Here is a 12,500-nt window from a genome sequence, read left to right as displayed (position 1 = left end):
GCCATGTTTGTTTACTTCTCACCACGCGCCCTGAAGGCGCCGTCGGAGAATTTAACGACCAGCCAATCAGGCATCTCGCAAAGATTCAGGTCAAATCAAATCTGGCCTGGGAATGAGGAACGTTCCACAGCAGAATTTATGTTCATATGTAAGAATCAAACATTTCTGAAAACATTTTGTTGCCCAAAACGACTCAAAAGTTTGGCTGCTCATGACCACGGAAAGTTTGAGAGCTTTTGCAAACATTTTTTATTTCCGAGACGTTTTTGCCAAATGACTTATTGCCAAAGGTAAAAAGAAAATCTGTTCATTCCGGTCAGACACACGATGACCACAGACCCGCAGAGTCCGTCAGGACCCGAAGAACCATCACAGACCAAAATCCAGTTCAGGAGCAGCGTCCCTGATTCCCTGCAGTGAAACAACTCAATGCCTGTTTTTGTGTTTTGTCCTCAGAATGACAAGGTCTTCACCTTCAGCATCAACGTCCTCCTCAGTGACGCCACAGGCCACTGGAGCAGCCGCCATGTCTCTACTTCCTGTTCCCCAGCCGAACCCTGGAGCCCCAGGGAGCTGGTCTGCGAGGAGGACTACATGGAGGTCAGTCAACACACATGGTCACATGTTTAAACATGTGACCAGCCCTGCATTCCAATACCCATACTACCATACTATGTAGTAGGGAAAAAAAGAATGAGTATGTCCCAGTACATAGTGTGTCAGATGCAGTATGCCAAGAGTACCAGGATGTTCTACTACATCCACTCAGATTTCACAGTCTGCATGTCAGCATGCTGCTCTGGCCATGCTGACCCACAATCCTTTGCACAGCAGACGTTACGTTGCACTGACTGAGTTGCGTGTACAAGCCACGCCCACATACGGACGACAACACACACACACACACACACACACACACACACACACACACACCTGGCCCTCACCTGGCTCAGGTAGAGCAGCAGGTACAGGAAGACAGCAGGTCAGAAATCAGACAGAGGACAGCGCAGAATGAAACAGCAACAACAACATTCAAATGTGGAGCTACGGACGGAGGAGGAAGTGAGCGAGAGGGGCGGAGCTCAGGGAGGACGCATGGAGTGTGTCCCAATAGTATGCATACACATGCATACTGCATACTACACTGCATACTTTGTAAGGGCAGCTGCAGTACATACTAAAAGGAAAAAGTAGTATGAGATTTGGAACGCAGGGCTGGTATGTGAGAGAACATGTGACCAGGTGTGTGAGAGAACATGTGACCAGATGTTTAAACCCCTCAGGTCAGTGTGAGCAGAGACGTTTCCTGTGACGCCCAGCAGGGCGGCGGCGGCGGCGGGCAGGCCTGGAATGTCGCAGCATCTCTGGTAAGAACACACAGAACCAGAGCCTGAACCAAGCAGGAAGTGAAGTGGCTCCACATGGCTGGCAGAGGTTCAGCAGATCCAGAACCTACAGACAGAATTTTAACCCTCTGACACCCAGAGGCCGTGGACTTTAATTTCTCTCTGAACAAATGTTTTGGCCATTTTATGACTTTTTTCTTCTACAGATTTTGATTTGCTAATTTGTAATTTAACACTAACTTTTATTCTAACGTCTTTGTAACTTTGCATTATGGCTAATTTTCTTGTAATTCTTTATTTTTTGCAATTTTTTGCTGCTTTTTAAACATAATTTTCTTATTTTTGTACTTCACTTTTGTATTTCATTCTAATTTTCAGACCATTTGTTGCTCATTCACTCGTTTATTTTCCTGTGTTTTTAAAAGAAATGAGTGACTTTGCTGAAGTTTCTTGTGTATCCTCTGCAGGCTCAGCAGGCAGCCACCTCCACCTGGCAGCTCATGTTCCTGCAGGACGGCGGCCAGGCGGTCGCCATGTCCGTCACTGAAGCCCAGAGCCTTGGCTACAGCGTGATGGTCACGTCGAGGCGGGTGGTGCTTCGCTCTCCGTACCGTCAGCCGCACTCCCAGGAGTTGACGGTGAGGTTCTGCTTCCCATCCACAACAAAGATCCGGTTCTTTCATGCTTGTTACAGAAATCCCAGATAAACACAGAGGAGACATTGATCACAGATGGACTTCTGGTTGAATCTGTTGATTTAAACTACAGATTTACATGCTGCTGTGCAAACAAACGCAGGATTTCAGCATCAGGGTCTGTCCATGACCTGAAAGCAATGCATCCGTTTGTCCACCAGGTGCACGGCGTTCCTGTCGAAGTCGTTCAGGCGTCGCTGTTCCTGAGGCAGAAGCTGGCGGTGGTCATGATTGACGTCTCTCTGGCCTGCACACTCAGTAGGTCAAACCAAACTCTGCCCAGAGCGGCTGGCGTCTTTCTCTTCTGAGGAAGATGACGATGTCTCGTCTCTGTTCTTTCCTCAGACTCAGGCTCCTTCGACGGGGCTCGGCTGCTCTGGGACGTCCCCAGGGTCATGACTCCTCTGGTCGGGGGAGAGGGCAGGTTTGAGAGCAGGAGCCTGGGTTTGGGCGTGGAGGGGCGACTCCTAGACCGTCCCACCGCCGCGGCCAGAGGCTTCAGCCTTGACCTGCATGGAGATCTGGTCCAGATCACCGTCCCTTTTGGAGCGGAGGGTGGCTACAGGAGGGTGAGTCTCCAGCTCAAACACAACAAGCTGATGCAGTGAATACTTGATTCTGATTACTAAGTTATTACTGAGTAACACTGATGTGGAGCTGTGACATCATCAGCATCCCTGATCTGTTCCTCATGAAGCCTAAAGGCTAATGTCATCATGCTAGCTGCTGTGTGATGTAGGCTGATGTTAGTGAGGTGGCTACTGTGTAGTGTATGATAATGTTAGCGAGCTAGCTCCCTGTACAGAGTCTGTTCAGGACCTGACTGCCAGTGTTGAGAGGAAAAAAAATACTAAGAGTAAATATTTTTTAAAAAAGAAGATTAGTATTATAATTATTATTATACGATTATTAGATTAACGTTAGATCAGTGATACTGGGTCAGGTTTGTGTTTAAATGCTTCACAAACAATTAAACCCTTCATCATTTTGCTGAGGAGGGATCTCTGAGGGCCCCTGCGGGCCCCTGGTCCTGCTTTGAAAACCTCAGGTCATGTGAACGTTGTGTTGCAGAGTCTGGTGGTGGACAACGTCTACAGCGAGATGTACGTCATCTCTCTGCTGTACGAGCATGTCTTCTCTCTGCTGCACGACGACGGTAGCGGCGTGGAAACCAGACACCGGCTGTTCCGCGTGCTGGACACGCCCCTGCGCTGCCAGCGGCCAATCACCATCGACCGTACGCTTTCCATCTCTACATAGTAAAGAAACTGGTACAAACTCAGGCTGAATGTCGACAGTCAGCCGGGTCAGAGGTCATGTTGGTGAGTCGGCCCGTGACGGGTTTCATGACCGAGGATCCAACATCTTCACTTCAGTGTGAGAAGACTTCGAGATGCAAGCTTGTGAGGAAGATAATACAAATTTAATATAAATATATCCAACAGCTTTGGCTTTTCTTCATTATTGCAGAGCTCATTTGGGCTAATTACCCAGAAGGCATTGTTTCCTGTTGCTCAGTATCAACCTTCTATTCATTTTGTTCCTGTGTTGCTAGCTGCTAACGCCACTGAGTCGCTTCTTTCTGTTGGTAATGACAAGTCCATGATGTTCAGCTGAGCTACAGGAGCCTCTTCAGCCCAAAATTACACAAAAAGAATAAATTCAGAACAGGATTAGAATTGTTTTGTATTGTATTATTGTACACTTATTTAAATGTTTCTAGAGCAGCAACAGTAAAGTCACTATAGAACCTCGGTAAATTCTCACTGGAAATAAATAAAATTTCAGACAGAATGAAGAACAGATCAGTCAGCAGCTCCTACTCTCTGTTGTTCATGCTGTTTTTGTTTTTCTCCTTCAGAGACGGTGAGCGATGATCACCAGTTCAGCGTCTACCTGGGGAACATCCCTGCTGACGTGGCCTTGGAGGAGGTGAAGGTCAACGGGAAGCAGCTGTGGACGGCGGAGGCGGCAGAGGAACGCAGCCACAGCGTCGGTCATGTCGTCCATACAAATGGCAGCCACGCCTACACGCTCAGGGTTCCCTTTGAGGACGCTGTTGTTCACAGGATGGTGAGCGCAGAGACGCCTCAAACGCTCAGAATGCTCCTGTGTTCTAACAGAACATTCCTGCATTATAAAAGAACTAACAGAACATTCCTGTGTTCTAACAGAACCTGGGTGAGGGTGTGCTCCAGTTCTCCCTGGATATAAACTTCACCTTAACCATCGTTCCTCACGGAGACTCGTACCATCATCACACGTTCATAACGGCTCGACTCCACGATGCATGTGAGTTCGCCTCGGCGGCCGGTTTCATCAATGAGCTTCAGGCTCCTGTTCAATGCGGCGATCGTAAACAGCTTTAAAATGATGTGAAACTGATGCAGACAAAAAAAAGGCATTTTTTAAATCTTCTTTCTATTTTCTTGTAACTTTCTACAATTTTTGGATAATTGCTAATGAAGGCTTCACATCCAGTTTGGCCTGGATCCAGCTCTTATGAGTCGCCACGGCTACATTTTTGAATTACGTGGCAACTCCCAAGGTCTGGAACTGCCGTCGTTGTCGGGGAAAGATCTGATTTAACTGGAATCTGAGACACGCTGATTGGTTGGCAAATTCTCTGATGACCTCTTCACATCAGAGAAATAAACCAACATGGCAGTGAATGTGAGGAGTCATGATGTCACCGACAGCAACCAGGATCAATTTCTCCTGTTCTGCAGAGATTAAAATAATGTTAGGACTTTGAAAGACGAACAAACAGCTGGTCTAAAAGTCGCTGCTTTCATGACGATGACTGATCAGTTAACCTGCTGTGACTAAACCTGACCAACGGTCTTGGCCCAGAGTTAAATGATCTGACACTTGGAGTCTGGAAATCAGGCTTATTCCTTTTGCTTTTAAAAGCCAAAACTCAAATGTAGAGCTGATGTTGTTCTTCTGTCCTGAACAGTCCCTCCTGAGCTCCAGGCGGAGTGCACAGAGGGCGGGGTCACCTTCAGTGTCGAGAAAACGCCCCGCCTTGGGAGCCTGTGGGAGGTTGGCGTGGGACAAGAGCCTCTGACAGCAGAGCTGGCCGCCCAGAGGGGGTACCGCCTACGGAACGAGAGCCAGAGCATCACCCTGGAAGTCCCTGTGTCGTCCGTTGGCTACACCTATGAGGTAGGAGTTCACAAATGCATTATGGTCCTCCACTGGTGTTAGAAACATTTGAGGAAAAGAAATCCATGTCCCGTTGGGTGATGTGTTCCAGGACATCGACCTGCTGCACTTCTATGGAACGTTCAAACTGCTTCTGAGAGACTCCCAGACCCTGGAGGTGCAGGTGTCCACCTCCAAGCGCTGTCTCTTTAAAACAAAGGAGATGATCGGTAATTTGCTCTCCCCCGTTCGCAAAATTTGATTAAACTACAAAACTGCTGTTTGAAATTTGCTTAAAGTTATGTGAAACTAGAGTTGACAACCGAATCAGTGTCTGATGCAGACTTGACGATGTCATGCCAGATCATTTAAATGCTTGAACTGAGCCCGTCAGCTTTCTGACACGTTTCCTTGTCCGACTCTGTGGCATCAGTTTGTTCTGCAGACGGGTTCATGACCGTGGTGACCACGCCCACCGCGACCTGGCCAACAGTGCATCCGGACAAAACCAGTCTGCTGGACCGAAGCTGTGGACCCAAACAGACAGACGGGTCCTCGGTCCTGTTTGAGTTCAGCCTGGACTCGTGCGGGACCAGAGCCATGGTAGGACCTCACCTTGTTTTCAGCTTGTTAGCTTGAGACTGGAAGCAGGATGAGGTGGGACGCGTTCTATCATTTCCAGGGTGTTTTCCCGCTTTCCACCCATGATTGCTGGGATAGGCTCCACCCCCCTAAACCCTGATTAAAAATAAGCTATTTGAAAATGAATCAATGAATGGACGTGTTACGTAGTGTTTGGTAAAGCCAGGCTAAATCGGGCTCTGCTCTGTACTATGTAAACGGGACGATGAATGGAATGGTAAACAGATGAATCAGAGTGAGACCAATAGCTGGATCATTTAGTCCATGTAAACGCAGTCCATGCTGTGACTGCACAGTGGGAGTCAGCTGGGACATGGACAGCTTGGCTGAACTCCACATGTGCAGCACACTTCCTCAGTGTTTCCCCTGTCATTCTATTGGCGGGGCGCAGCGCCTCGCCAGCGGAGCCTCCCGGCTCACCTGAACGTCACGCTAAATAAAAAATAAACAAAATCACAACAGAAATAATTTAACGTGACGTTTCTATAGAATATGTCTAGACCGCGTTTTTATCGAATAAACTACATATGTTCAGGTTGGTTATTAATCTAATTGATATAATTTCAGTGTAGGGTCTATCTGGTGGGAATGCGCTCTGCTGTCTTGTGAGAAGGAGGGCGGGGCTTTGATCTAATCACACAGCAGGAACACACCTGCGCACCCATCCACAAGCAGACAGAGAGAGGAGGAGAACAGGAGAGTCACACCTGTACCCCTGTAAGTGAAATAATTCATGTCACGACGGCTCCAGTCACCTGAAAAACAGGCGGAAATATCGGCGTTTTTTAAATGCACCAGTGGCGAGGATGAGTGCGTTTGCACTGAAGAATACTGAGCAACTTAATATTGTCCCCACCCTCCAAAATGTTTGTGTACCCCCAAAATTTTCACTGCTTCCTATTTTCTGAACTATGAAACACGACGGGTGGTTCCACAGGTCGGAGAGTCCTATGTGGTTTATGAGAATGAAATCGTCCAAGACAGACATCTGATCGCTGACGGACCGGCCTTCATCTCCAGGGACTCTCAGTTCAGGTGAGAAAACACCTGGTCGTGTCTGCCCAGCCAGGTGAAGCTCTTCCATCCACACGAGGCTGGCACGATTAATCAAAATCACATCAAACCACAACATGGAGAAGCGCGATATCCAAAAGGCAGCAGCTGTAGTTGTTTTTGTTTTTGCTTTAAGTTTAATGTGACATCATAGCATTGCACTTATTACATATATTTGTTCTAGCATTACAGTGTAAATGAAGCAGTGAAGAGCTGCAGTCATTCAACCTGACAAATCAGCTTCTCCTGACGTAAGAAAACATGATGATTTGGTGCAGACCCCAGCTAAAATCACATTCCAGTTAAAATGAAAATTAGACAAAACTGATCACTCCCACTAAAATTTTATATCTATCAAAATAGTTGTTGTATGTTTCATTTTAGCATATCATCCAGCAGTACTCCACACTACAGCACACAAGGCAATTTTCCAAAAGCCCGCCGTCCACACCTAAACACCCAACCAGGACACCAACTCAACTTCCACTCTACAACACAGCAGCATCCACTACATCCCATGATGATCTGACCTCATTGTTTTTTTTAGGAAGTTCGTTCGGCCCCGCCCACAAAGAGCATTCTTGAAAAGCTCTGTTCTTGGGCGGGATATGCTGGCTTAGCGTGGTTTTAACACTAAACTGGAGAAAAAAGGCTGTGTTTTCAGATTTACCCAACTCAGTGTGGACATTAAAGGAACCGGTTCATCTGTCCTGCCTCGTCACCCTGGTGATAATCTTGTCATTGATAAGCAAGCTGTGCATTTTATGATTAGATACACAAACACACTCTCACAGGGGTTTTCAAAGTGGGGCCCGGGGACCCCCAGCAGTCCTTGAGGGTCTGAATGCAGTCTCACAAGCATTTAAACACAAGAAACCTGATTCAGAATCACTTGTCTGACGTTTTTAAATATTTAATTTTAATCATTAGAAACCTAGTTTTCTTGTAATATTTTCAAATATTCTTTTACTAATTTTCAGGTAATTCCTTTTTCTTTTAAAATTTACATTCTGGTAATTGTTGGCTTTTTTTTTTTTTTTTTTTTAAACAAATGTTGGTTATTATTTCACCCTGCATGTTTTCTAAAGAAATCCAGTGAATTGTCTCAGGTGTCAACTCACCAGACAAAATCTGTGGCAGTGATTATTTGAACATGATGTTTTAATCTCAACACTTTCAGTTGATTTGACAAGGTATGACACCTGGACATTTCCATAATGAACAGGAGGGTCCAAGACATGGCAAACTCTGCAAGTCATTAAGAACAAATTCTTATTTTCGGCTTAGCATTTGAAAAATATCAAATGTCCATAAGTGATTGTAGATTATTTGTGGTAATATTTAGTTTGATTTTTGATCAGGCTGACGGTGAGATGCTTCTATCCACTGAACGCGGTGAGCAGACTCTTCGTGGACAGGATCTTCAGATCAGAGACGCCAGGGTTTGGCTCAATCAAAGTCCTCGAGAATACCAAAGGTCAAAACCTGTCATGTTATCAACATCTCCGCTCTACTGTTAAGGCCCAAATCCAAAATCTTTCTTTTTCTACAGATGCAGCAATTGAATTGCCCGCCCCCGAGTGTCCACTTCACCTTCCGGCTAAGCAAGTCAGCAGCCTGGCGTCGGTCCACCAGAGCCCTGCTCCTGCTGCAGGAGCCCAGCCTCGGCCAGCACCCGGAAACAGCCACTTTGTCACCGTGCCGGGAGGAAACCACAAGCTGTTTCATGGTTCCCACGGTTCTGTCATCCAACATTTTCCAACCATCAGTGCACATCCTGTTCCTCCTGAGGGTGAGTCTACTCCTGGTCATCACGCGTCCCAGATCAAGGACAGACACATCTCTGGATCTCCAAACCCTTTCCCCAGCGGTCCTCTCAGATACAGCGATACACACAGCGCTAAAACTGAGCTTCAGCATGTCCAAACACTGACATCTGTGTTTGTACCAACAGGAGGAGAGGCCTCAGGACCAGCTGACACCAACCCGGCCTTCAGGGATCCTGACCATCCAGGTGATCTCTGGGGTCTGAGCAGTTTACACCAAACAAATGTTTTGAACTTGGACATGAACTGGGACCAATTCCCTGTTAGCCAACATGGTATTGTTAAGCCAAACAGTGACCAGCAGAGGCCAAGTGTAGTGAACCTTTCTCAAGGCAAACATGGACTGAGCCCAGGCCCCCAAGACAAGCCTATCGGGAGCCATGACCAATCCTCAGTTAGCAGTGCTGGACCCGGTGATTCCACTGCGGACGAGAGAACTAACTTGCAGCTTCAAAATCCTGACCAGACAGTCTCTCATCTGTATCATCGTTTTCAGATGGGAAATATGCCAACCTCTCCACTTGACCCGATTCCACATCAACCACATCATTATGACCTGTACCAGATCAACAAACGGCACGAAGGTGTTGTCAGAGTGTCCGCCAGAGACAAGAAGTTTGTACCTGTTGGTGCACAACAGACTGCATCCAAAGACGTGAAAACTGTCACTGACTCACCTGGAGACACCCAGAGGAGCAGGGCCTCTCAGAAACACCTTGAAGGCGCTGCTCAGTCTCTGAATGTTAATCCATCTCAACACAAACCACCTTCTAACGTTCTTGGCAAACAAACCAGCCAAGTCAGTGACCCAATGACAGCCGGTCCCTCTGAACAGAGAAACATCCAACCAGTCGAGAGTGGGCGGCCACACAGCATCAGAGTTAAACCTCAGAGCGTATTTGCTCTGTCTGGAGATCATCTCAATCAGCAATCTGTTGTCCAACATGACAGTTCACGGAGCCACAACATCCAACAGGCTTCTGTGTCCGAGTTCTCCCACGACGGCAAACTTGTTACTGTCTCCACAGAAACAAGTGACAAATATATTTCTCAACTTACTGTTCATTCCGTAAACAGCAGCACTGACTTGACCCCGATCCCTTTTCAGCATGAGTCTAGAAAACATAAGGGCCAACAAAGTGTCGGAGCTCTGTCCACAGACCAGAACAGGAGGCCTTCGGCACAGCTCACAACGGCTGGTGAGAAACGTCCCACATCCCAACACACTCCCAACCACAGCGGATCAAGCAGCAGGGATGAAAATGAGTTTAAGGAAAGTTTATTTCAACAGCTTGTTCAAACTGCAATGAAGCAAGACAGAGGAGCACACAGTGTAAGAGTAAGACCTGATCCTTCTGCAAGCAATCTCAACATCCAGCATCCCAGCTGGCATGTACAATCTTCAGGGCAGAATATCCTTCAGCAGGTGGCAGCTTCTCACATCAGAGTCAAACCTACCTCCAGCCAGCAGCAAGCCTCTCCAGGTTCTTCAGGAGAACACCGTGTTCCTCACAGACTTGGTATCCAGGGTAGCCAGGAAGCTTTCGGTCACTTTGATCCTGTCACCAGAGAAGGAAACAGCAACACTGCCACCAACCGTTATGAAATGCCATGGAGCAGCAAAGTTGAGTCCAACTCTGAGCTACAAAATGTGATGAAAGGCACCAGAGTGCCTTACCTTGGTGCATTCAAACCAGCACCCAGAGAGCCTGAGAAATCCCAAAGCCAGACACTCAAACTCCTAGAAAATCCTGCAACATCTTTGTTTCAACTGAACAACATGCACCACACAAACTACCACACAGCTTCTCAGTCCCATGCAGGACAGCAAAGACCTCAAGCTTTTCTGAACCAAGCTGAGTCACAGAGTCAGAGCAGAGCAATGCAACCTGTCACAGTTAAGTCTGATTCTTCTCCAGGTAAACTTGATGAGCCCACGAGCCAGGGAGGTCAGGATGCTACTGTTACTGGGTCTGAGTTCCCACTGAGCCACAGAGAACCAGCCACTGTCCATCTTCCCCTGTCACCCAGCCGGAGGAAACCTCATGTGAATCAACAAACCTCACAGACAGTCAGAGTTCGGCCAGGAAGTCACATTCTGCAAGAACCTGTGCAGCCATCAGCAGGTGGCAAACCAGACCCGGGCCTCGTATCCCAACAAATCACACGCCATCTTCATCATGACACTTCTGTGCAGCCGATCACACACAGACTGGTGTCTCCTGATATTTACCACCAGCTGCCCAAACATGGCCGACCTCAAGACCATGCTGCCACCTCTGGGAACCAGAGTCACATCCTGGACAATTATTCCGCTGAGATTTCTGAATTGACCCCCTATAAAAAATGCTCTAAAAACGGAAGTCTATATAACATTGTGAAAGTAAGCAGCAGCTTGGCTCGTCGTGTCGGCTCTCCAGGTGGAGGAGCTCGGACTGGCAGCGGACACTCCCACCTTGATTCTCCAAGTCCAGGCAAAGATTTCCAAAGCAGTGTCAGACCTTCAAACATCAGCAGGGTCACATCCAGAGAATGTCACCCTAACCAGCATGTAAAGGAACCACACTGGAACCCTGCACACCTCAGCCCCGAACATGCCCAAACAGATTCATTTAACTCTGCATCCTCATCTCACGCTAACGAGGCCGGTTATCCAGGAGAACATGACCTCACAGATCCCAGAATGGGCGTGGATCCCCCTGGAGCGTCTGTGGGCATCCAATCGTCGAACCAAAGAAACTCGGACTGTCCCGCATCTGGCGGCGTCTCGACAGTCAGCGGCGGTGGACCTGGTCATTATGGCGCCAGTGTCCACCAAGGCATCGTGAGAGGTACCCGACATTTATCAGCCAGACAGGATATATGTTAGGGATCGATCACTATTGAGTTTTCAGGACTGATACCAGTTAACCAATAACTGATATTTAGGGCCAATATTTATTGTAATAAATCTGAAAAATTGCTGTGTCATAAAGTAAAGTATTAGAAACACAAACACAAACCTTGTGTACCTAATTAGCATTATTATATCAGTAAAAATCACCTCAAAATTTAATCAGATTCAATCAGATCAGTGATGTCGGATCGGTTTTCTAAAATAAATACTGAAAATTAATAAAATATTCCTGTATATGAAATTTGTAACCACTCTGTCCTTAAGGCGGGTATGACTTACACACAGCTTTTATCTTTCCGTAGAACTAAATCCAATACAAATCCAGTGAAAATGGTAATGAAAACTGCCATCATGTAACTCAAAATTACAACGCCACTGATTATTGATAACTGATCGATCACTAATATCCATGACCAAGTGGGATGGGAACATGTAGAAAATCTCTAAACATTTACTGGGTGGCAAAATATATGTATGGATAAAATATATTGATACTGAAAATGTTATTTCCAGATAGTCGAGTTAACAAATAACATTAATCTGTCTTGCCATAAAACCGTAAACATCAGTGCTGTCATTATTCGATTGATTTCAGGTGTTGTGATCGTGTTTTCTGTCCTGCAGGGAAACAAAACAGCTGACGGAGGAGGAACGTCCCGGAGGAGGAACGTCCCACAGAACCTCTCCTGACATGGAGAACGTGCTTTAGATCAAAACCAATAAAGCAGTTCATCAAAAAGTGTTCAGTGGAGATTCAGCTGTTTGAGTTTTATTACCTGCCATGGCGTCTCTCTCACACACACACACACACACACACACACACACACCTGTGTCTCAGTACAACACTGAGACACACAACATGGTGATACTTGGCTGTTGTGACGGTTTGTTCTCC

At 46.8% G+C, this 12,500-nt stretch overlaps 2 protein-coding genes across 5 annotated transcripts in view; one reads left to right on the top strand and one right to left on the bottom strand.

The window, feature by feature from the left end:
- The window catches only part of LOC115356423 (uncharacterized), a 14,322-nt gene extending 1,966 nt beyond the window's left edge, over window positions 1–12,356 (top strand). Inside the window, exons 5-20 of one of the 3 annotated variants that reach the window (XM_030047580.1) lie at window positions 457–600; window positions 1,284–1,367; window positions 1,814–1,984; window positions 2,203–2,299; window positions 2,387–2,610; window positions 3,113–3,278; window positions 3,903–4,114; window positions 4,216–4,333; window positions 5,001–5,209; window positions 5,301–5,418; window positions 5,622–5,791; window positions 6,768–6,865; window positions 8,245–8,360; window positions 8,436–8,675; window positions 8,838–11,540; window positions 12,230–12,356. In XM_030047580.1, coding sequence (XP_029903440.1) covers window positions 457–600; window positions 1,284–1,367; window positions 1,814–1,984; window positions 2,203–2,299; window positions 2,387–2,610; window positions 3,113–3,278; window positions 3,903–4,114; window positions 4,216–4,333; window positions 5,001–5,209; window positions 5,301–5,418; window positions 5,622–5,791; window positions 6,768–6,865; window positions 8,245–8,360; window positions 8,436–8,675; window positions 8,838–11,540; window positions 12,230–12,246 — 4,887 coding nt within the window. In that variant the 3' untranslated portion in view covers window positions 12,247–12,356. Of the gene's footprint in view, window positions 1–456; window positions 601–1,283; window positions 1,368–1,813; window positions 1,985–2,202; window positions 2,300–2,386; window positions 2,611–3,112; window positions 3,279–3,902; window positions 4,115–4,215; window positions 4,334–5,000; window positions 5,210–5,300; window positions 5,419–5,621; window positions 5,792–6,767; window positions 6,866–8,244; window positions 8,361–8,435; window positions 11,541–12,229 lie in introns of those variants that run through there. The other 2 variants (XM_030047579.1, XM_030047581.1) reach the window with 2 other exon arrangements.
- brf1b (BRF1 general transcription factor IIIB subunit b) overlaps window positions 1–12,500 on the bottom strand; it is a 39,022-nt gene that overhangs the window by 25,212 nt on the left and 1,310 nt on the right. The gene's annotated exons all lie outside the window — the stretch shown is intronic.

Source organism: Myripristis murdjan, chromosome 24 (assembly GCF_902150065.1).
Source record: "Myripristis murdjan chromosome 24, fMyrMur1.1, whole genome shotgun sequence".
Taxonomy (NCBI): domain Eukaryota; kingdom Metazoa; phylum Chordata; class Actinopteri; order Holocentriformes; family Holocentridae; genus Myripristis; species Myripristis murdjan.
Note: the sequence above shows the minus strand (reverse complement) of the source record. Positions and strands in the feature narration are given on the sequence as shown.